Source organism: Sebastes umbrosus, chromosome 2, assembly GCF_015220745.1.
Source record: "Sebastes umbrosus isolate fSebUmb1 chromosome 2, fSebUmb1.pri, whole genome shotgun sequence".
NCBI lineage: Eukaryota > Metazoa > Chordata > Actinopteri > Perciformes > Sebastidae > Sebastes > Sebastes umbrosus.
In genome coordinates this window covers 17,323,524-17,348,331 of record NC_051270.1, presented here as the reverse complement: position 1 = coordinate 17,348,331, position 24,808 = coordinate 17,323,524, and the positions used below count along the sequence as shown (strand labels likewise).

General features: G+C 41.3%; 1 protein-coding gene across 1 annotated transcript; it reads right to left on the bottom strand.

Annotated features, from left to right (window-relative positions):
• Positions 1 to 3,252: 3,252 nt before the first annotated feature.
• On the bottom strand, positions 3,253 to 24,367 carry fam120b (family with sequence similarity 120B). The gene is made up of 15 exons (XM_037755402.1): positions 24,234 to 24,367; positions 23,883 to 24,020; positions 22,261 to 22,451; positions 21,804 to 21,937; positions 21,481 to 21,603; positions 20,655 to 20,846; positions 19,776 to 20,040; positions 19,505 to 19,688; positions 19,139 to 19,240; positions 18,529 to 18,701; positions 16,397 to 16,489; positions 10,225 to 10,431; positions 9,912 to 10,059; positions 4,130 to 4,439; positions 3,253 to 4,037 (listed from the first exon to the last, which is right to left on the bottom strand). The coding sequence occupies exons 2-15, from the start codon at positions 24,016 to 24,018 to the stop codon at positions 4,007 to 4,009; spliced, it is 2,289 nt and encodes a 762-aa protein (XP_037611330.1). The 5' UTR covers positions 24,019 to 24,020; positions 24,234 to 24,367; the 3' UTR covers positions 3,253 to 4,006.
• Between the last annotated feature and the right edge of the window lie 441 nt (positions 24,368 to 24,808).

The following is a 24,808-nucleotide window of genomic DNA, read 5'->3' as shown; positions in this document are numbered from 1 at the left end:
TTAGATGAAAAGCTGAAGAATAACCAAAGTTATTACTATTCATCCCGAGGGGAACATGAATGTCTGAACCAAATTTCATGGCAATGCGTCCACAAATGTAAACCTCATGGAGACCCTAGAGGAAACGTCAGTACTTTGACTTCAATCAGAACGCACCATTGTACTCACTAGATTGAGGCTGGAAAATCTAACATCTAAAACCCCTGTGACAAACACTACACAGCATGTTACACCTTTCCAGAGGTAAATGTGTGGGATCATGAAAGTGTAACTCTGCCTCAAAGGGCCTCTTGGCTTTGGCTGAAGTTTGTTGAAGTGGTTTTGTGGTCATGATGGGATCCATTTAGGTGCCACCCATTGTGGCCACCACTAGCCACCACAAGGGTTTAAATCAAATCCCCTTGGTCCAGCTGGGATACACAACTGGGTGCCTAGTTTGATGACTTCGGCAGGAAGAAAGCCTCAGAGAGTTTAGATAAGACAGAGAGAGACAGTGTGGGACAAAATAGAGTAGACAGCCTGTTGAATGACTGCTACCGGAGAGGAAAGAGTCAATCCCAGGGAGGAGGCCTGGGAAGGGGGTTTGACTGTTTGTCTCCCTGCTGCTGGAGGGACCACGCCCAGACCTCCACCACACACACACACACACACACACACACACAGGAAGCTGATCTGTCAGGCTGCCAACAGGGTTTCCTGTGGTTGAGGCAAGACTACCGACTCAAATTGCTTGTGTTCTTAACTCTTCTGTCTTCCCATTTCCTTTCCTCTAAATCCACCTCCTCTCTTTTCTCCACTCTCATCCTGTTTCCTCTATTCTTAGTCCTCCACCTCTCCATCGCCCACCCCTCTGCTCCACGTCTTCCTCCTCTATATGTTTACTTCTCTCTCCTTTACACTCCTTCATTTCCGTCTTCCACTTCGTTTTCCCCCCTCTTCCTCTCTTTTTAACCTTCCATCCCTCGCTTCCTCTTCACCACAAAAACATCCCTCCGTCTGTTATTGTTATTATGTAGAAGGGGCAACTGGACCCGACTCATGTATGTCTGTGTTGTGCGCCCCACCCTTGTCGCCCCTCCTCATGTACACACCCACACCCACTCCCCTCACCACAGTTACTAACTTAAAACACACTCCAGAGTTGCCATGTCCACTTATTATAAGCGACTTTGGGCTTGTTTTTCTAAAAAGTTGCTTACAAATATTGGTAGTTTGCGTTTTTTTTGGGCTTGTTTCTGACGTGTAGTTGCTAATTTGGGCTCCTGTCTCTCTCCTCTATACCGGTCTAGTTTGTCCTGTTGCAGTCGTTCACCGCCACCGCCACCACTCAGAGCGTTGCTGCTGTGAGACAAATCTTCGCGGGGTTGATGGAGTTTAGCTAACAATGCGGAGGACACCGGAGGACACCAGAGGACACAGGGGCACATGATTTTTTTTCAGGTTACCTGTTTCATGCACTACTGTCAGGATATACGGACCGTTTTATAAAAATAACTTTTTTTAATCATATTCGCTCCAACCTCTGCTACTTCAGCTTTAAATGAAAAAAATACTCAGTATGTTTCATTTGTCACATATTTAATTCACACAAGTATACAAAAAAAGACTTTACCATATAAGACTATTTATTTATTGAATTATCAAAAAACATTCTGTATTATGATATATATTATTATCGAGATATATCATATATACAGTATATCATGATAGAAGATTTTGGCCATATAACTCCAAAGAAACAATAAAAAGGCAATTATTCCCCAAAAAAGGGACACAACATAGTAACACAACATGTAAGATTTATACACAACATAGAAGATTACTATCACAGTGAATATCTGAATGATTTTATAAGTCTTCAATAGGCTTCAAAACCTGTGTGACGTGTACAGGAAACACTGAACTGTGAGAAGTCACCACCTGATGTATCCACCATGCTATGTTGTAATTAAGTCTCCAGGATTTTCATTCCTCCAGCATTGATGGTGTTGTTTTAAGATCAAACCTTTCCCACTGGATTAAATGATAAGCATGTACATCGATCAGCCGTAGCATTATGACAGCATGGGCACCCTGACCGGTCTGCGGCTACGCACTGCGATGCTCTGTGTGTTCTGACACCTTTCTATCGGAACCAGCATTAACCTTTTCAGCAATTTGAGCTACAGTAGCTCTTCTATTGGATCGGACAACACGGGCCAGCCTTCGCTCCTCACGTGCATCAAGGAGCCTCGGGTCTGACCCTGTCGCTGGTTCACTTGCTGTCTAATATATCCCACTCACTGCCAGGTGCCATTATAATGAGATAATCCATGTCATTCACTTCACCTGTCAGTAGCCTTAATGTTATGGCTGATTGGTGTATATCTTCAGTCCATGTAAGACATGTAGCTCTCAGCAGCCTGTATCTGGCCGTGTAATGAGCCAAACACAGTCTCACCATCACTGTGTCAACACTCTGATTTCCCCTCATTTGTTTCCTTTACTATCTCACATTTCTTTACTGCTCTGCTTATACAGTAGGCAAACACACACACACACACATACACACACACACACACACACACACACACACACACACACACGCACACACACACACACACGCACACACACACACACACATACACACACACACACAGAGGAATGAGAGCACTCAGGCTGTGGAACTTTCTCTGCATCCTTTTCCTCTCTGGTGGTTTTACGACGTTCACAGTGCTACAGGAAGACCGTCTGTCAGCCTGGCTGTAAAGGCTATACATTCCTCATCAACCCAACTAACACACATTCTCAATGCTCTCAATGTTGCTGTGAAAATAATCTAAACTGTTACCACAAGTAGTGAAAACGAGCACTAACATCAGGTCAGCTTCAACAAATACTGGTCATGTTTACTAGACTTCATTCTAGTCTTAATCACAATTATAAGATCAAAGTTTCATTATACATACTCGGAAAAATGTAATTATTGAGGCAATAATCTGAACATAGGCCTACTTGACCATTAAGTAACCTGCCTTATTTCATGTATAAAATTAGTGCAATGGCTTCATATAATACAGAAATATCATTCATTGCTATCAATCAATCTATCTATTTACATGTTTTGGAGTTTAAACACATTGGAAATGTTTTTCTTCTCCCTTATGTGCAAAACAAACCGAAACCGTGACCCAAAAACCACAACACAAACCAAACTGTGGGCTTGTTGAACCGTCGCACCACTAAGACATCCAGAAGAGGAGCGGTTGACGCGTCGGCATCAAGAGAAAATGTCTTTGAGACACAGAACAAAACAGTTTAACGTACAAACCTCTTTTTTTTTTTAGTATCTATTACAGACAACTCACATTCTTCTGTGTATGACAAAAGCAGAAACTCAAGTTGCCTCACTTGTGTCACAAACGGCTCTTGGTATCAGTTTACAGAAGTGTATAAGTCTCCGGTACTGATGCCCTATTTCAGCCGATATTTGATACCAGCATTACTGTTTCTCTAGTTAAAACCATTCCCTTAAAAGGATTATGCCACTGGACACACACAGCTTTTAAGATCGTTGCTCTTTTATTGTCGAAGATAAGAGGTTAAAAACAGGCTGGAGGATTAACCATTAATCCACTTCTCAGTGGCTCATTTCTGTGTTTGTTTGGTGAGTGCTCATGCGTCCTGTTCATTCTCTGTCACAGTGAGACAGGTGAGTTGCCCTGAGATTAAAGAGAGGCTTTAAAATGATTGACTTTTAAAGTATGGCTACAGGATTATTTTGCACAAAAAGACAAATTCAGGTTAAACTGGCAAATTAAATGATGTATTCCTAATCTCTTCCTTAATCCCCATTTCTCTACCTACTGCATCCTTTAGACAAACATTCCCGACGGGTAATTCCCTAATCAGTTTGTTCAGAGAAATTTGATTCCTTCACTTCTTTCATCGTGTCTTTCCCATCCTCTTAACTCCTCAAATCCTCCCCTTTAATCCTCCTCTTCTCTCCTCTCTGTTTGGGGTCGAGTTATGTCCCCGGTGCAGGAGACTGCGACCATCTGAGAGGAGAGGAGAGGACGAAATGTGACATTACAGAGCAGATAAGAACAGACGAAACATAGAAGAACATCTAGTTCCACACTGGTGTTACCTCGGAGCCAGATGGTGTCTCCCTCTGCTGCGGTACGATCGACCTCTGGACTGGTTTGGAGGACGGCTCGGGTGCTGGGGTCCTCCGTCGTGGTTGCTAGGATAAGAGTGAGGATGAGGGTGAAAATGGCCTCCTCCTCGCTCCCACAGTCTCTCTCTGTTTTCACATTCCATCGGCTCTCCTCTCTCCCTCCATCCTCCTCCATGATGGCCTCCTGTCGTCTCTCCTATCTCCCTCCATCCTCCTCCATGATGCTCTCCTGTCGTCTCTCCTCTCTCCCTCCAGTTCTCACCACCACCTGGAGGCCGACCTGAACGCGCAAAATGTAATATTTAAAGGACAGGAAAACGTATTTTCTTACAGTGAGCGATAAGTCCTACATGAACACACTATGCTCTACTGATTGTATTACTGCTGGCTGTGCAGCAAATTGCCCCTCTGGGATAATAAAGATTATCTTACCAAAGTGGAAACAGTTTCAACAGTATGTTGTGTTCTGTTCGTGACCGTCTTGTTTTAAGTGCACTGGGCTCTAATGGAAAAGTGTGATGTCGGGTATTTCTGTGTTGCAATCAAAACTGGCCACTGGCAGTCAAATCTGATTAAACGGCACCCAGATCAAGCAGTTATCAGAGTTATTGCAGGGTTCAACGTTAGTTTATTTTTAAACTTGCCCAGTCATGCAAGTGGGCCAAAAATCTACTTCCCCAAAGTCAGATTTTACTTGCCCCTATACTAATTGTTTTAGAGGTTATCAAATACCAACAAAGACTAAAGTTAATTGTCATGTTTTATCTGCCTTTCTCTCAAACTTGCGCAATAAATAATTGGAGTTTCGCCTACATCTTCTTTAACGCCACCCAGCTAAACTCCTGTTTCCAGGTTAATTGGAAAGCTCGCTTGAGCTTCAGCTCATAAACTTTGTTTTTACCCATCGCCATTTTCTCGCGGGTACCCGATCGGTACTGCGCATGTGCAACTCTCATCAGAGATGAGACGGAAACAAGATGGCTCACTCCTTAGCTACTTCCATCATCAGCTCTGGAAAAAAAAACAATGAAACAATGTTTTTGGGCAAGTGAGTTGCTAGATTTATTAGCCCGACGTGGCATTTTACTTGCCCTGGGCAAGCAGGCAATCCTTATTGTTCAGCCCTTTATTGGGTGTTAAGCTTTTTTACCTTAATATTTACTTTAATTTGTTGCTTATTTAGTTTTGGAAATTTGATGTTAATAGTACTGTACTGTCTGCTTGTCCAAACTGGGGTCGTGCCGACTGTCATCTACTGTAGGTAATACGCTGACTATAGATAAGTAACTCATACAACCCCACTTCAAAACTCCCAAACGATCCCTTTAATCTCTAATTATGGTCGGAAATATCTCGTCTCTTCAGCTGCTAAATGCTCCAAAGTCTCTAACTGTGTCTGTCTACTGTTTGGTGGTGAGTAGGTAGTGTACAGAGGGTGTATCTGCTGCAGCCAAAACCAACGCTGATGAGAGCAATGAGAGTGAATTAAAACAGTTAAGTTGTGGCAGGGAAAACCAAAACAAGTGATTTTATTTTTTTCTGCTGAATTAGGGGCCTACATCAGTCTTTATTATTTTAAGAGTCTGGAACGGACTAATGGAGCTGGTAAGTGATAAGTTAAAAAGTTTGACTTTGTTGAATTCAACAAGCTTAGTCAATCTTGGAGAAATGCCCCAGATCAACAATTGTTCCTCTCTCAAACACACACAGCTTGTCTTTAAAGTCTGTCCGCAATTATTTCAAGGCTACCCACAAAAGAAAACCCAATGCCATATCACCGAGGACATACACACTCATCAAGTCTGACGAACGCTGCTGCCACTGTTGAAAGCTGAATTATTCAGAGAAAGGCATGAAGCTGAATGCGTACAGATCTCCTTGTTATCCAACAAATAACAAACCCAAACTAAGATGAAACACGTTTTGTATTTATGGCTTGTTGCTCTGCTATTGGTTACAATCGATTAACAGGAAAAAAAAACGAACTGTTTCCCTACTTCTGTTCAGCTACCATTAAAAGCTATCCTCGCATTCAGAAAAGCCTGTGACGTACTTTTCACTTAAGGGTTTTTGACAGATGTGGCAGATTTTAAGCCAATTACAATGTGCTTGAAATAAAACACCAAGTCCAACTTTAGACCTTGCCAAAAGGGAGCTGCAGCCTGCTAGACCAAATCAGCCCGCCATCCTACCATCAATCCACTCACTGAGTGTGAAAGTAGAGGAAAATAAGCACATGAAAGCATGCCATGCATAAGTAGATGTGTCAGTCAGGCCACAAGCACCAAAACTTTTTAAGGTTTCTGTGGTTGTCTTTTGGAAAAGTTTCTCAGATTGAGATTCAGACTAAAACCAGAAGAGGGAGATAAATAAGATTAATGAGAGATTAGAGAAAATATGTCCTTTCTAAATTTGTGTTGATGAATATTAACACAAGCAGAGGACAGATTGGATGAGACTACTCTCAGCCAAAGTAAAATGTACCTTATAAAAAATGACGTTGTTTTCATTTACTTTTTGTCTTGTTTGTACAGAAATAAACTGAAGAGACGTGGGAGAGCAGCTAAACTGGATTCACTGCTGGAGTGTAATTGCGAGGGCAGGCGGGCAGAGGAGATATTTGCTGAGGAGACTAAACATCAGGCCTGATTCCAAACAAAAACCAAACCGGGCCCTCAACGATACCACATAGCGCCACCACTACTCTCACGCACACACAAACTCTCTGTCTCTCTCTCACACACACACACACAGTCCGTATCCCCACAGTTCTGTAGTAATGATTGGTGTCTGCGTCTGGCAGAAATGAACACTGAGGTATAAAGAGTGTATAGCCTTCCATCTATAAAACCAGCGACATCCTCATGAGACCCACAAGGGTTGACTTGGGCAAAGTGCAGACAGTTCGGCGCAAAATCAGAGACTCTGCGCCAACATGGCACGCAGAGAAACAGTCGCAAAAGGGTTTACGAGTCACAGGGTTGAACAGAAACTACGGGTTCACGTTTCATAAGCTGCTGCTGAGTCGTCTTCTGAGATCGACCACTGAGCAGGACAAACAGGGAGCTCAACTTAGTCTAAAGTCTGCACACTACAGTGAAGACCATCATATAGAGACAGGCCACATTAACACAAAACAAAGTAGAAGGTGTGTAAGAGGGTGATTACATTTGAAAATCTGCCTATAATAAAGCTCACCGTGTACAATTTTAGAAATGTCGTTGTGTAAATCCTGCTCCTAGTGTACGAGTAGATTGTTTGCGATGTAAAGCCATAGCTCACGATTTATGTGCTCACACTGTACGGTCTGATCGTCTGCCACGACCTGAGCGCTCACACTGTACGTGTAAAATAGAAAAAAAACCACTTCGACCCTGAGGGCTTTTCTGGCTGTTGACAGTTGTCAATAAAGATTCTTTTGAATGCACCGAGGCAAGTAAAGTTTGTTTGCTAGCAGAGGTCTGTACGGGTCACAATGCTAACAAGGCAGAAACGTGCTGCCTTGATCAAAAGTCAAAAAAAAAAAAGAGGCGCCGGCGTATATGGACTTTTTATATGGCGTATATCTTACGTTTTACTACATCTATTGTACATTGTTATCTTGATAGCTACGCTCTGATTACTGTAAAAAAAAAAGTCGAAAAAAGGCGCTGACGTTGGGGAATCGGCTCCAGTGCGAGAGCCTGTGGACGGCCGACAAAAATTTGTCAATGTCAGAAATTCATCCGACTGTCCGCCGGCTGGTCAGGAGGAGTTAATCGACCTCTGTCCCCCCTGTACACTGCACGGCAAACAACGCCCGACAAAGAAGAAATTCGGTCCGACTCTAAAATCAGTTGTGCGGGCCACAAAAATTCGGGCCATAAACGGGCTAAAATGGTACAGTGTATGCCTAACTTAAGCTGGAAAGGTGTCTGAAGAGTGTCAAGGCTCTGCACGCAGCACCAGGAAGAGAACAACAGTCAGAAATAAGAAAAAGAAATGGTGAGACGGTGAAGAAAAAAGTAAAGAAAAACAAAAGGATGAGGAGTTAGACAGAGGGGAGCGACTGAGGGGAAGGGGAGAGACAGAGGAGAGAGAGGTCTGTAATCAGTTCGCCTTGTTGTGTGTCTTAAAATAGAGCTCTCTCAGCCTATAAACAGAAACCTACTATTACTAGTGCACTGACAAAGCAAGTCTCCGATCCAAGCGTGCACGTGTGCGTGTGTGTGTGTGTGTGTACGCGTGCACAGCGGTATGCATTAAGGCCGCAGCACACATGGAGCTCGTTACAGCGCGGCCCTCTGGGTAATGTGGTTCGGCGAGGGGCACCAGAGAACTACAACCACAGATGGACTGTCAGATTAAAATGCTGCTTCTCTGTTTGGCTCCAGGAGTTTTTCATATGAGCCTCAGTGTGTTTCTACCGCACAGATCACTGGAGGCACTTTTACTTCTCCGTGCTTTGAACAGTGATTAGAAATAAAGGACTGAACTACTGGAGCCTTAAACATAATACAGACATCATAACATCACTTTTATCATGTTTTCTTGGGTGCACTTTGCCTATTTATTGTAAGTTTGATGGCATAAAAAGGAAACTCGGGAAGACAAAGAGGGATGTGACATGATGCCACAACGGTCCCCAGCCAGATCTGCACCAAGGACAATGTGGTTATATGGCATGCATCTTAACCACGGGGCCACCAGGGCGCCCTAGAAACACCATAACATTTCTTAATTCAGGTCAAAACGTTTTTCTCTCTCTGACCTTTATTTAACCAGGATGGTAACAAGATCAAAAACTCTTTTTCCAAAGAGTCCTGGCCAAAATAGCAACGTAATTATGTTACACAAAACAACACAGAACCAACTTTCACAGAAAGAGTTGAGCAAGAGTTGAGTAAGAAGGAGAAACACACAGCATCTCAACAAATTTAAAGCTATTAATTACTACTAGTATTACTTTTCAGTGCTTAAAATATCAATAATTTTGAGTTTAAAATCATCAAAGATTAATTTGAAACAGTGGGAAAATTGCCATACTTTTATCATGCATCGTGTGCATGCTTTTGATTAAGTCTGTGACTTGAAAAAGCTGACTACCTCGCTATGATAGTAGAGAAATGAAACCTGATTTTAAAAATACAGGAATTATCATGTAAGAACGAACAGACTCACACAATGTTTCTGTTTTTTATATATTTAATGTTTCCTTTATTTTGTGGGGAGAACCTTATGATATACCTTATTTAAGGTGGTTTGATTGTTTTTCACAAAACAAAATGAAAAAAAAGATGTGTGTCCGATCTGTGATGCAATAAAAATATTTGTTTTTTAACAAAATATGAGGTAAAGTGATTCCAGTATGTTTTAGTGAAATTTTAAGAGCATATTTTGATGATTATCAGGATATTATTGTGAATTGCTACTGTTTTGGCCAAGATAATTGTGAAATTTCCATATTGTCCCATGCCTAACGGCATTCTACGGTCTGTTATTTTTTTTATAGCAGACCGTTGTTATGTATAACAGACCGTTGCTATGGACGCAGTTTTGATGTCGGACTCTGGAAGACCGTTTTTGTGTCAAATTATTGATTTATTAAGTAAGTAGCTGTGTAATAAGCGGGACAATGCACAGCTAGCCGGTCATTATTGTGAAATAAACCCCTTCAGGGCGATGCAAGAATCACCCTGTCGGGGTTTATTTTCCAAAAATGACCGGCTCACTGTACATTATTCCTTACATGTCGGTCAGTCTTGTGTCTCACCTGTGTGTCTTCCTCTGTGTCTGGGTGCTGGTGTGGTTCTATGACGTTGTTCTGGTGCCCTAGGACTGGACTGCAGGTCTCTGCCTTGCTTCCTGCAGGTTTCTGTAAGTTTCTCTCTCAGGCGGAGAAACAGAGACAAACAGGACGACTGGAGAGAGAGAGAGAGAGAGAGAGAGATGGGCAGACAATAACACACTTTGGATTACACGTCTCAAATCATTCTGTTCTCATGGTAACAAATAATACAAGCAGTTGCAACAGCACATACAACACACACACACATTCCCCTTTTTGTTTTTCTGTCTCCACTCACATCGCTGTCCAGCAACACAGTCTTCTCTGTGCCGCTATGTGCCAGCAGGTACTTTGAGTGGAACAGCCGTCCGTCGAAGATGTGCCAAGGCATCGGGGCAGCGTTGGGCAGCGGGCAGCCGCTGGCACAGTTAGCACCCAGCAGGTGGCTCAGTCCTCGGACATAGAGAGATCCCAGCTGCACCGCACGACTGGACAGGGAAGGCAGCTGAGAATGGAGGAGGAAAAAAGTTTGGTTTTACATTTGGTTGGTAGTAAATCTTTATTATGAGGCTTAATACTCCAAATATAGCTGCAATAGGCAATGATCGTGGTCCAAGCCAAGTCAAGTCAAAGTATATTGTAGTCCAATATCACAAAGCATGCCTCAAAGGGCTGTACATATAACAAAAACAGGAATAAGCAACATTAGCAAAACACACAGAAACTTATAGAAGTGAGATAAACTACATACATAGCATTATAAACTGAAAAATTAGACATACATGATTTGAGCAAAGACGCAGAAGAAAAGGCAAGCCGTTTTCAAGATGATTGCGAAAACGTAAACTTGATTGTTACAGCGCCACCTTGAAGTCAATGAGTATCACTTTATGTGCCGAGTTGCCAATTTTGCAGTCATGGTTATCTCATCTTTTAAGGTCCCATATTGTAAAAAGTGAGATTTTCATGTCTTTTTATTATAAAGCAGGTTATAGTGCTATATAAATACCGTGAAAGTATCGAAACGCTCAATCCACAGAGAAATACACACAGCCCGTATTCAGAAACTGTGCCTTTGAAACAAGCTGTCAGGATTTCTGTCCATTTGTGATGTCACAAATATACAATATATAGGCCATTTCACAGTTTTAAACATAAACTTTCTAAACATGTCCCAGTTTATTTCCTGTTGCAGTGTATGTGAATGACATCAACTGACAGGAAGTACACATGGACCCAAGCTGTTGCCTAGCAATGCAGTTCTTTTGGAATTCCATTGAAATGAGCTAAAACTGTTTCAGACAGAGGGTAAATACAGGCATATTCAGGCTGACAGTATGAGGAAAATAAAGTTTTTTTGAACATTACAGCATGTAAACATGTTCTAGTAGAAACATAAAATACATGTATGAACCTGAAAATTAGCATAATTAAAGTTAAGATAGTTATTTTCTCAGCAAATGGAGTTTGTTCAGCAGTATGTCATGATTACTCAATAATATGTATCATTTTGGTTCATTCGCCTTACACACATTGACATATTTGCCATGACACTCACATAAATAAAGCTTGTTAAACTTAACTTAATTGGAAGAGAAGTAGAGGTTGAGGCATACCAACTTCAACTTCAATCAGCACACCACAAACATCTTCCTGTAGTGTAGCATCATTTAAACAGTCCTACTGCAAAGAGCCATCTGTTTCTTCAATATGCTCAGTGTCACCACCCGGAACAAATTTCTTAAGATTTTACTCACAGCTGCTAAAATAATTGGTGTTTCCCGACCCCAATTTGCCTTACCTGCTCAATCCTGACACATAAATCACACAATTATATACGACTCAGACCACCCACCTCACTGCCAATAGCCAGCTAAAGAGCCAGGTAAAATGCATTGGCTGGTGTGGTTTCTATATTTGACAGTGAAACCTCTGTAATGATATAACATAGTGAGTCAGCAAGTCATTAAATATCCAATTAAACCCAGAATTTGATAAAGAACTCTTTAAAGATAACATCTTATCTCAAACTCACTGGCTAAATTTAATAGAGAGGCTAAGAGAGAAACAAACACCATCAGGGGTGTACTGGGAAAGACATTCAGCTCTGGACTTAGGTCTTCACACACACACTGCTGGTGTGTGCGATTAATTCACATGTCAATATATTTTTTCAAACTGTTGTTTTTGTTGTCGTTTTTTCTGGAACAAAGTAGATTTTCTGAGCTTTCCCACTGCGAGTAAAGGCATCAACCAACCACATTGTGCGGAAAGGATTGAGTTGCCCCTAACAACAACATGGAGGCTCCGTAGTCCGAACCAAGACGGCAGACTTTATTATTCCGTTCAACCTTGACAAAGGCAGCGCAGACTAGATCCACTCCTTCCGTTCTTACCTTTCTAAATAAAAGCCCTAGAGACATATAATATCACAGGTGAGTACTTCGCATTTTTGTGTTGTTTATTCATCACGCCCCCAGTGTGTAAAGGCCTTTATCCAGGAGGGGTTAAGGTAAATAACACCCCAGAAATTGTTGAATAGTTAGTTCTTTTATTATCTTTCATAATTCCTACTTACTGACAAGAAATAAAAAGATGTTGTAAAATACATATCTATATATACAGTATATATATAATAATATATAATATAATGTGACCCTCAAAACTATTTATCCACCGTTTTACAGCTGCAACAGTAGCGATGCAGTAGGCTACGACAGAACCTATGACATAAGCACAAATGTAACTAACTTGGTTGTGATTGGCGAATGAGCCCAGTACGCTCTCACGTGCACGCAGGCACGCAGGCACGCAGGCACGCAGGGAGGGCCCCAAGCCCCCAGGAAGAAAGCCCGTCATTGATCCCAACTTTCGTAGTGGCCAAATGGCGGTACTACAACTTCCATGTCCGTCACGTGATGCCATCGGGCCCAAAAATACTTTTTCCCATAGACTTACATTGGGAAAAAGACATCTGTAACTCAGCGGCTAATTTTTTGTGAGGTGAATCAACTCCCTTATTTAAATCATTAGTTCCTAAAAGTTGTAAAATGCCAAATCCAGAGTTATTTTCCTTCCTCCGTTCATGTGAATGAGCCCCAGACCAAAGCTGGACCGAGGGCTCGGAGGCGGAGTTAGCAAGCAATGACGACACCGTGACGTTGTGACCCCGTGACCGAGCCATGTGACCGAGCGGACGCTACAGCGCCTGCTCTGTGGGCCCAATGGAAGCGGAAGATTGCTGCAAGATCCGGGTACTTTTCCAGTCGGAAGTCGAGCCATTTTGGCTTCATGCGCCACTGAGCAACTTTTATAGGAATGAACGGGGCCCCGCCTCCAACACTGTATCCAGTTCTCTTCATACATCCATGGGAGGGCCGGTAAAGAGACAGACTGGGCCCGATGGCCGGTAAAAAAATGTATGGACTTTTTTTTACCTCCCATCGGCCCACCGATGCGGCGGCCCAGTATTGCATTGTGGTCAGTACACCACTGGACACAATATTCTCTACAGATGTTTTATGTTTCTGCAAAATAAATGCTGGAGCAAAGTTTTTTTTGTTTTTGTTTTTTATACAATGAATTCAGTTACGATAGCTTCAGTGGACCCATTCAAGGAAAAACAGAAGGACGGTTATGTTTGCTGACAAAGAACATAAAAGGCAGCAACAGAGATGGAGAAGAAAGAAGAAACTGGAGGAGAACAATAAAGAAAACGAAGATGAGGAGGATGATGAAGAGGCAGAGAGCAAACTAACTGTTACAACAGCAGGCAGATGTTCTCCGTGTGTGTGTGTGTGTGTGTGTGTGTGTGCTCACACACTGTTCTCACCTGTCGTCCAACAGATAGCCCTGATAACAGTGATTACGTGTACACACACACGCACACACAGCCCTGCCTGCCACCTGCTTCCAGTCAAACACAGCTTCACCTTCTGAAAACAATGAACCACTGGACAGAGACACAAAAGCCTGAAGACAAACACACCGACACAAAAAGAAAGAGAGAGAGAAAAAAAAGAGATGAAGAGCAACGTGAAGAGAGACAGAAAAAAGAGAAAGTGGTCGAGTGTATAAAGTAGAAGAATATGAGACAAAGACAGAAACGTGTGTGTGTGTGTGAGTGTGTGTGTGTCCAGCGGGGCGGAGTGTGCTTGGTGTAAATAGCTCCATGTGGTGAGCGTCAGCCAGGACAGACAGGCGACTGTCGCCAGCACACTCTCTCTGTCACACACACACACACACGCCACAATCACAGTCCCATGGGGAGGAATGCTGCAATGAAACCGTCGCATCCCGAAACCTACCCACAACCCCTTTCCCCTAAACACACACTCACACAAATACAAAAAGTGTGACTCATTTTCACTCAGTTGAACACACACTGATGCACACACACTATTCTCATTTTTATTTTGTTGGGGGGGTGGGGGTTGTTTTTGGACAAATAGAGGTTTTCAATGTCTACTGTGATGTGCTAAAGGAAGCACACTACATACACGATCAAATATCTAAAACTGAGTGTGTGTTAACCCTCCTCTGGGTGTATATGCGAGTATATTCACGTGTTTAGTTTGTGTGTGTGTGTGTGTGTAGTTAATCCATACTAGTCACTCAGTTAACCCCCCTGCTGCAGCTCTGAACTTCTCCCAGACAGCATATTCAAATCAACGCCCAGCCCTAATTATTGTGTAGAAAACAGACGAGCAGCAAAAATACAAATTACTAGACATAAGTATGGTAATTAAGCAGTAAAAATAAATGGGGCTACAAAAAGGCAGCAAACAGCGTTGCTGGTTTCCCAGAGAATGGAAAAGCACAGCTGACGGATCTGTGAGAGCTCACGAGTCAGATCCACCGAGCTCACTGAACAACTGCGAGGAAACGAGGGGTGCACACATACGACTTTTTCAGTCCCAATACCGATAGCGATACCTGGGCTTTGGGTATCGGCCGATGCCGAGTACCGATCCGATACCAGCGTCTAATTAATAAGCTGTATGCCTCACTGTGTGGGAGTGACTGGGATCATTCATTCATTCTGTTATGTATAAGGCAACATCAGGCTTGACTTTAACATCGCTTTCCTAACTTTGTAAAACAAAATGTAACAAATAAATACAGATACAATTTTACTGAATTGTATGAAAATAATAACTTGTACACCAGCAACTCGGTAAAAAATCTTCAAAATTAACAGGAATTACAATTCAAGTGTAAACCTTTTTAGTGCAGCTACAAATTGGTCAAAACTTAAACAGGAATTACAATTCCAGTACATAATAATGTATATACTGTAGTATATATAGAATTGAATTGAATAGATCGGCTCCATTGTGACGAGAGGAGACAGAAGTAATGATGCTGCCTCACTGATTTCATTGACACTTCTGTCTAGACTAAGACCACAACTGTTGAGTATTGGCATTATTGATTAATCTATCAATTATTGTTTATAATTCAATCGACCATTTAGTAAAGATTGTGGAAAAAGCCTATCGCAAGTTTCCGAAGCACTACGTGACATATTCAAGTTAATTGTTTTGTCTGACCAACGGTCCAAAAAATTAAATCGAGGGTGATAATACGGTGAGAAAAAGAAGCAAATCCTCACATTTAAGAAACTAATCAGAGAATGTTCAGCATTTTTGCTTAATAAACAACTCAATTGATTGTCAAAATTGTTTTTGATTAAATTTCTGTCTAAACAAATCGTTCTGATCTGGTTCTTCATCGCTGGGCATCAGAAGTGCTGCTCTGATCAGTCAGAGTTTCATGTCCAGCAAATGTCTGCAGGAAGTTTGACTCAGTTTGTACTTTAATAACCAGCAATCATTTAAAATACTGTGACGTAACAAGATGATCACTGTGAAGCTCTAAGTCTTATTAGGCTCTAGTTTCCCCAATTAAGAAGAGGTGAACATAGATTTCTCATCATTTCATCATTAGCTATAATAAGTGCAACTTTAACTACAGCTGCTTCAGCTGTGACAGTGATATCACATCAAACCATCAGCTTTCAGGTTGTGTCTGCATATGTTATTTTTGGGATTTTATTCATCCAAAATACATAAATACACTAAGAATCCAGAAAGGTATGCCTTTTTTTGAACATTTGATGTTTAAAAATCTACAATAGAAAAATCACCAATACAACCACACTGCAGTTTAACCATAATTGTTTTAGTTTTGTTTTGTTTGTTTATTTGTTTGTTTTTCTGGAGACACAATCAGCAGCTTATTTGTGTTTTCTCCCCATTTTCTATTACTGGAAACATTTTCTGAGCTGTGTTTGTCACAAGATGACCTTGTTTACTGTAAACTGCAGGGGACATTGTCTTCCTGCGGCAGGAAACTCAACAACTTTAGGTTTTGCATTGGGACAAAGTGAGCGAGTGAAAATCAAAAAACTGATCTGTTCCTTTTAAATATATACAGTATATAGTATGTGTGTGTGTTGTGTAACTGACCTTGATCTGTTGAAGCTCCTCAGGGGATCTTAGTCTGAGACACACAGCCTGACTCAGGTAAGCATCCACGTCCTCTTGAGACAAAGTTTGTACCTGAAAACAAACACAAACACACACACGCACGCACGCACGCACGCACGCACGCACGCACGCACGCACGCACGCACGCACGCACACACACAGTAGACAATATATGGTTAGCCAATTCAATCACATCCCAGTGTGTCTTCTGTGTGGGTCAGTTTGTTTTGTCTGCTCGCTGTGCAACAATTCAACAGAGAAAGGAACAATGCTGAATGCAGAAACAAGGCTGCCCAGCTGTGTGTACAAAACAAACAAACCCTGAAGCTATTTAAATTGAAGAGTGACGAGGGAATGTGAATGCAGCAGCGATCAGACAACAGCTACTGTTGTCTGCCAGCCTGACTACTCGTCTAACGGGCCGGCTAACAAGCCGCTCTTCTGTCTGTCTATTGGTTCTTCATCCAATTTAAATAATTGGCTCCAAGTGTCCATCTGTCAAATATCTGTATCTGTCTGGAAGGCTGCCTATTGACCTTTGTGTCTCTGAAGTGTTCAACTCGGTCTGAACAGAGTGCTAAAATGATGTTGTAAAGGCTGGTCCAACATACAGAGATGTAGGATTAACATCCTCATTTAGCTGGTTTGTTAAAACTTCACTGATCATATGTTTGACTCTGGCCCATAGACTGTATATGAGAAGTGGATGCAGTCACCATGACATCACCCATTAGCAACTGCAATTTTGTTATGCTTGCATAATGATGATAAAGTTCTTGAGACTGCAACAGTGACACATTATTTTGAAACATGCAAGGCAAGTCAAATCTCATCTCAGCACTTTTTGAAAACTCAACATAACATTTGAGATTTATTTCATTGAAGATCAGCTTTGTTTAAGACCTGTTTGTCACGGAGTTGATAAATGAATCTACAGTATAATTTTTGTTTAGCTTCTGCATAATGACGCATGCACCTTTATCCAGGTGATGCGATCCTGTGATCTCTGTTGTGTTAAAGCTCAATCAGATGACGTCAATGCAAAATGTACAAACCAAAAACACAAACCTCTGCTTCTTTCACTTGCTTTTTTGGAGGAATTCGAAAACAAGGCATTACAACAGGATTACAAACAGCACGCATGTTTAAAGTTTAATATTTACAACCAAAATACAGACACAATTGTAGTGAGGTGAATTAAGAAATGGCTCTTAAGATATTCAAAGCCCCCGGGTGGTTATCAGAGCAGTTGTTGACGTCAGAGCTGGAGTTACAAAGACCAGTGTCTGTGGCTAAACTGGGCACTCAGTGGGTGATAGTGGTTACCATTAAGCCACGACAAAACAACACAGAACAGACCGTCAACAAGTGATGTTTAACTTCAAATCACAAGTTGACAAAAGAGCAGGATAATTGTTGTGTAGGTTAGAGTAGTAAATCCCAAATCAAAAGATGAATTGTGTGTTTAATTGTCACCAAATACATTTGGTCTTTCATTTTCTGTTTACATAAATCAACAGGTGTAGCTTTACTACCCATACACTGGCATTATCATGACTGAAATGCCTAAATACAAACTGATGCCATTGTGCTTGACTGCTTCATTTAACAGCTTAACTTATTCCTTGAAGGCTAAGCCAAACATGCAGCCTCACCTACGAAAACAGTCACATCAATCACATTACTAATGATGTTTTCATGTTTTTAGCAACTGGAAAACCAACATGACTCAAGAGAGGGTTGTAGTGGAATAGATACTAATGTAACATCAGAGGAAATCACTTACATGTATCTTCAATTCAAATAAAAATAAAAATAAATTACATTTCCCATTCGTCATTGTTTGTTTTGTATAAATACTGGCTGACACGACTCATGTGATATGAGAATAAATAAATAATCAAATCATTGGACTGCTTCTTTACATCCTTGATTGGGTTTTCCGTTTCCTCTTCCCGGAGGATTAAATGTAATTAGACAAGTGTTTCCACCTTTTCCTGTTGTAATTCATTTGACTTTTGTTCAATAAATACTCTTCTCAGCAGTGATTTTAATTTGGCCAATGACCTCTGCTCTCATTTCTCAAAGAAACAAGAAAGAGTTGACACTACCTGGAGGACGATGTAGGTGACGAGGCAGAGAGCAGCCAGGAGAGAGTCTTCGATAGCTCCGTACAACTCAGAGAACTCCTGGCAGTCAAAAATTGAAAGGAAGGTCTTCAGGCGAAGAGCAGAAACTTCAGGACCGGTGCCGAACCATAACAAGTCCAGACTGGGCTGATCATCTGCACATTCAGACATAGAAATATTACTGTGAGACTTTGCTTTGGATAAGAAAACACTACATGAAATGTGACAAATGTCTTTAGTATATTAAGCATAACCAGATGTAACTTTTCAGTCATTCTGATGGCCAGTGATGTCTAGACTAAAACTAATTTAATTACAGAAGGACACATCGTTCCTAGAAAACATCAGAAAACGTTTTATAATCAAATTTTGTTGTTGTTTTTGTTGCTCATCTGAAGCTTTGTAAACTTAAATTGCATTACCCAAGACTGGCACAGTGTCATAACAGAATTAGGACCAAAGAAAACACTAATTTCCTCATCCTCATGATTTGCATGAGCTGCCGCAACTTGATTGAAATCAGATTTTGTCTTAACCCGAGCCAAAGAATACAGAGAGCAGCACATGAAGAAGAAACTAGCAGGTACCGTACACGGGAGGCTGAGTGGGACGGGGTGGACCATGTCGGGTTCCTTCAGAAGGTTTCCGGGGTAGACGAACCATTCCCTGATTGCTGGAAGGTCGACACTGCTGCCTGAAAGCATGCAAAGTCAAGGTTAGACTTGGATTGAATTTGCACCATTATATGGAGAAAACAAATAAGCATTCTTGTCTTTATTTTTAAACTACTCGTCTTAACTACTACTCTCCTCTACAAATTTGCGGGTGTCTACCTTCAGATGTACAATTGTCTGTTTGTGACTTAGATATGTGGTTTTCTGACTGTGTGTATGTTGTTGCCAGGGTGCCTGTGTATCTGCGTGTGTGTTTATGACCTCCAGTAAGTTTACTGTCCTACCATCATGCCCGTGCAGCAGCAGCAGCCCATAGATGCGCTGTCGGCAGGGCCTGTAGACGAGGGCCTGAGGCAGCAACTCGGCGTCGTCCTCATCCTCCAGAGTGTTGCTACATTGAACGACACCCTCGCACAAAACGCTGTAAACCATGAAGCCCTCTGCTGCTACATGCTTCTCTCTACAGGCCTGGTAAAGACCACAAAAGAAAATATTTCAATGTGACATTTAGCACTCTTAAAAAACGGGAAAGACAGAATGAGGTAGAGAACATACCTTTAATATTTCTGGACTAACATGTTTCTCAAAGGCAGAGTGAAGTGCAGAGATGTCACCTCGCTGGAGAGCTTCCTGTCCAGGCAGCAAGTAAGAGCGAACCCCCCTCTCCAGTAGCTCTCTGTGAGGAGCTGACAGATTCAGAGACTGAGGAATAAGCCCAGTCTCTTGCTCCTCTCTGCCCCACAAGGAGCTCACAAAGTGGGATACAGCTAGCACCTTCTGCTCCTGAGGAGCGCCGGAGTGTGGAGCGGGATTGTTTGTCCTGGGAACCAATAATATTGTTGTCATCTACACTGAAACTAAGTTGACTCCCCATCAAATGCCTAGTCTGGCATAGAAAATTATTTCATGGAACATTTTTCAAACATATTATAAATGGGTGCATACTGGAGCTGCAAAATCTAATCGATTTATCAGTTATTTGTCAACTATTAGTGAATTGCCAAATATTTTGATAATCGATTAATCGGTTTGAGTAATTTTTTAAGAAACAAAGTCAAAATGCTCTGATTCCAGCTTTTTAAGTGTGGATATTTTCTGGTTTCTTTACTTCTCTATGACAGTAAACTGAATATCTTTGAGTTGTGGACAAAAAAAGACATTTGAGGACGTCATCTTGGGCTTTGGAAAACCCTGATCGACGTTTTTCACAATTTTCTGACATTTTATAAACCAAACAACTAATCGATTAATCGAGAAAATAATCGACAATGAAATTAATCGTTAGTTGCCTAGTGCCGCAGTATTCATGCTCTTATAACTAAATGTAGTCAACGGCAAAGGTAACATTTATCCAGAAGGGGATACGAGTGAAAATTACAATATTCTTACATTACAACAAATAGTACGCAAACCCCAATGTAAAACCCTAAACACCTGTATGTTGCCATGGCGTTGTTCCTGATGTGCAGCATCCGCTCCTCTGACACCACATCGTTACCTAGGAGACAGGCCAGCAGTGGTAGCTGGGTAACAGTCAGTCCGATGGTTTGGCAGAGCCTCTGTCGGTCGTACATGACAGTGGTGAGGTTGCCTATCCGCAGCTTTGCCACAGAGAAGTAGGGGGCACTTTAAAAGATAAAACTACATGTTCAGTTTGCCCACATTTTCCACGACTTTTCAATAACATAAAGTCCCAGAATCTATGAAACACAAAGTTCCCTAGTACAGCTTAATACTGAGCAAGTCCTCAAAAAAGCATAGAATATTATCAACAACCCCACACATGTCCTCAATGACTACTTTAAGCTGCTGCCATCAGGATTGTCTGTTTGTAAAACTAATAGAAGGAAGTTTGGTTTTATTCCAGAAGCCATTAGACTTGTGTACAGCCACAGTACAAGAAATGGTCAGTTCATCTTGCCTATAGACTGATAAATGCACTTGCACTTTTGACCTTTTACATTTTAACCTGTGTCAGATATTGCTGCTATTTATCCTGTGTATGTCTTTCCAACACATTTGTCATACTTGTATTTTTAGATTGTTTTTATGTGTATAAATGAATTGTCTGTGTATTTCTGTTTGCATGCTCGCTTGCCTTGAATTGCCCCTTGAGGGACGAATAAAGTATTTTGAATTGAATTGAATTTAATCTATTATCTGCATTTTAACTGACCAGTAGGTAATGTAGTGCAAGTCTTTCTGCAGCAAAGTATTTGATAAAGTCAAAAAGTATAATAACATGACCATTTTAACAAACCTGTCGTATATGAGGAAGTCTGAGTCCTGTCCCAGAATGCCCATACTGCCATGCTGACGAGCATAGCTGGCGATCTCATAGTCAGCCTCCTGCACTGAGCAAATAACTTCCTGACCCAATGACCTGTGAACAACAATAAAATCTACAATAAGAAAATAATATCAAGCCAGAACAAAGACAATAATTCCACCATGAACAGAAATAATTTAAAAAATTGGATATCACATCAAACCCTATCTAATGAAACATAGTCTTTTAAATACATTGTTAACTTTATTATCACAGTGTATACATAATGTACAGGATGTCTTGTAAATGCTGACCTGAGAGCAAAGGGTGTGAATAATCCCAGACCAGAAGGCAGACAAAAGAGCTCTCTACCAGGCTGCTCTTCATATGCCTTTATGTGATTAAACAATTTAGAAACGTCCCTGTTCACTCTGCGTCTCCTCTTCACCTGTGGACAGAAGAGGAAGTTGTATAAACTCCAAGGTCTGTAAGTTCAGAGTTCAATATGAGAGACGTCATGTGTTCTAAATAAAATATACACCAATGTAGTATCATATAAAAATAACAAAGATGCAAACAGTAATCAAGTAAGACAGGCCTCACTTTTGTATGTGAGGACACAGCCAGTACATGTGGATAAGGATGGAATCATTGTTTTTATATTTGTCGCAGGTGGGGGTGATATCAGCGTAGATGCAAGACAATTTGACTTTCAAGATATTTAAGCTCAAATACTTGAACACCACAAGTTCACAGAGTTTCTTTCCTCACCCACTCCTGTCTCTTCTGCTCTTCCACCACACCATCAAAGATGAAGACCAGTCTGATGCCTGCTGACGTGAAGGCCTCCACCCAGCGCTTCAGCACATCCATGTACTCCGTCCACTGCCCCCCACACACCCAGTCCTTACAGGTGTACCAGTGGCACAGGCAGGCCATACCATCCACAACGAGTGTGGGGCCTACATGAGAGTGAAAACGGAGATGTAATATAGAGCAGGCCTGCATGCAAACCTAATCTGAGAAAAGACAACATCCCAATAATAGTCAAGAAATGTGTAGTTAGTTTCCTTTTGTTCATATTTTGGTTTACAGCCATTAGATCATCAAAACTTGTTAAACCTCAATGCTGCCTGTCCTTCGGACTGCTAATTTTGACTGTCACTGATTTCACTCTTAACTTTCAAACTTCTAGCATCAGTCTAAGTCTATGTATGTTGTTGTGAACAGCAGTATTGGTATTGTTACTTATGTAACTACTAGGGCTGTCCTCGACCAAAGAAATTCTTAGTCGACTAACACTCGTACGATTTTGTCGACTAATCGATTAGTTGATCTAATCGACAGATCTGTGAAACTGAAGTTTCTCAACAAAGAATCACACAAAAGCACCACTTTAAATCTTGTGTTTACCAGAGATGTGCTCATGAGTTTCTTGGAAATAAGTCATTCAGCATGAAAAAAGAATGACCGATTAGAAGACTAATCAACTAATAGGAGACAGCCCTATTAACTACCACCAAGTTTAAAATGAGAAAATACAGGACAAACATATACTATAAATACTTTCACTAATATTGTGCAATAAATATTAAAGTAGCCCCAAATGAAATGTTAACTCCTTTAAGAATTAGAATTTAGTCACAGTTTTTGGCACATCACCCAGACAAGATAGATGCATCATGCATGTGTGTTTTCATATTTGATTGCATTATCTAAATATCTCAAAATGTCAAATCTCAAAACAAGCACGGTGGAAGGTGTATAAAGTAGGGCTGCACAATTAGGGCTACTCTTTAAGCGCACGCACTCCACACTGCAGAAGACTTCGTAGCTCTGAGAATATCTAGTGAATGAACAGTGGACGTTTGTGCAGAAATAAATGCTGCAGCTCCTCCAGACCAACAGAGGTTTCCCGTGTCTTGTGAAGTGACGGGGTCTCCGACCGGGTGCCGGTGTCTGGAGGCTGAAGCAGGAAAAGCCAACACTAGGATCAGCATTGATTCATGGCGAGACCTTCGTCTGGTCAGCTAACATTACTGCCAAGCAGGTGAAATATAGAGTGATATTGTGCTTTTAGCTGACGTGTGTCACCTCACTGTTTTGAGCGATGCTGGTTCATGTCTATGTAGAGCGAGCACAAGCGCGAGCCCGACACTGACTTTCGTTGACTTAACGGCCACAGATGTCGCTGTTAACAAGCATTTCTGATTCTTACAAACAGTCCCTTTAAGTTCTCTGTGTTTGGCCATTTCCTGAAAATCTTGTTGTATTTTATTTACTTATTCACTAATAAAAACAAACTAAAAAGTTGACAAAAACGTAGACTAAATCAGTTGTATGACACATCTACTGCTGCGCATCCTACTTGAGCCCACTGACATGAACTCAACTGCTAGTGTTAGCTGAGGGTGTGCAGCCTTGCTGGCTTTTGGCAACATGTTGTCTGGCCATTTCCCTCAGGTTCACAGTCACACAGGCTTCTGGACAGCAGCGGTCCACAAAGGACTGAAGACCTTTCACACCCATTCCTGCAGAAGAGAAGAAACAGACACACCCACAGAGTGGTTCAGTTCAGTGTTCAGTGAGGATGAATGCTAACAGTTAGCCTAGCTTCTAGCAGATAAACTCATTTATTGTGATGCTGCTGCTTCTCCTGTCTTTACAAACCAACTCGTCTTAAGTTATTTTATGTCCGCAAACACTTTAACCCCATAGTATTGCTTCACATAGCACAGACTTACTGTAAAGTCTTGGTGAACATGAGCAGCCTGCTGTAAATCCGCATGTGTTTGTTTACTCTTCTGGCTCTAAATTCAAATTACTTCCTGTAATCTACGCGTGACGTCATCACGTTGCAAAACAAAGCACACGTGCTCTGGAGCCCACCAAAGACCACAATGCAGATATATTATAGTCACATTTTCTGTTTGATTAATCCAAATATAAAACACTATGACAATACAACTACTGACAATAACCTGATATTTTCGGGTGGAATTTCATTTCATGTGTGTGCAATATCATTTTCCACTTGTGCAATTTTGTTAATAGTCTGTTTATTGTCAATACTGTAAATACTACAACTATTTTTATACTTCCTTCTATTTAACTGGTTCATATTTTGTTACACTTTGTTTAGCTCTTTTTTTTTTTACTGTGTTATCTGATGCATCTTGTTTTTTGCACTATCCCCTTTGCTGCTGTACACTGCAAATTCCCCCACTGCTGGACTAATAAAGGAATATCTTATCTTATCTTATCTTATAGGACCAAAAATAAAATGCACCTTCTGAAACACAACTTGGACAACTCTAAC

Excerpts from the sequence above, each read along its gene's own strand:
- fam120b (XM_037755402.1), bottom strand. The coding sequence starts at position 24,018 with ATGGGTGTGAAAGGTCTTCAGTCCTTTGTGGACCGCTGCTGTCCAGAA. Across the intron at positions 21,938-22,260 it reads AGCAGAAGAGACAGGAGTGG|GTGAAGAGGAGACGCAGAGT; the intron begins GTGAGGAAAGAA and ends TTCTGTCCACAG. Across the intron at positions 10,060-10,224 it reads CTGTGTTGCTGGACAGCGAT|TCGTCCTGTTTGTCTCTGTT; the intron begins GTGAGTGGAGAC and ends CTCTCTCTCCAG.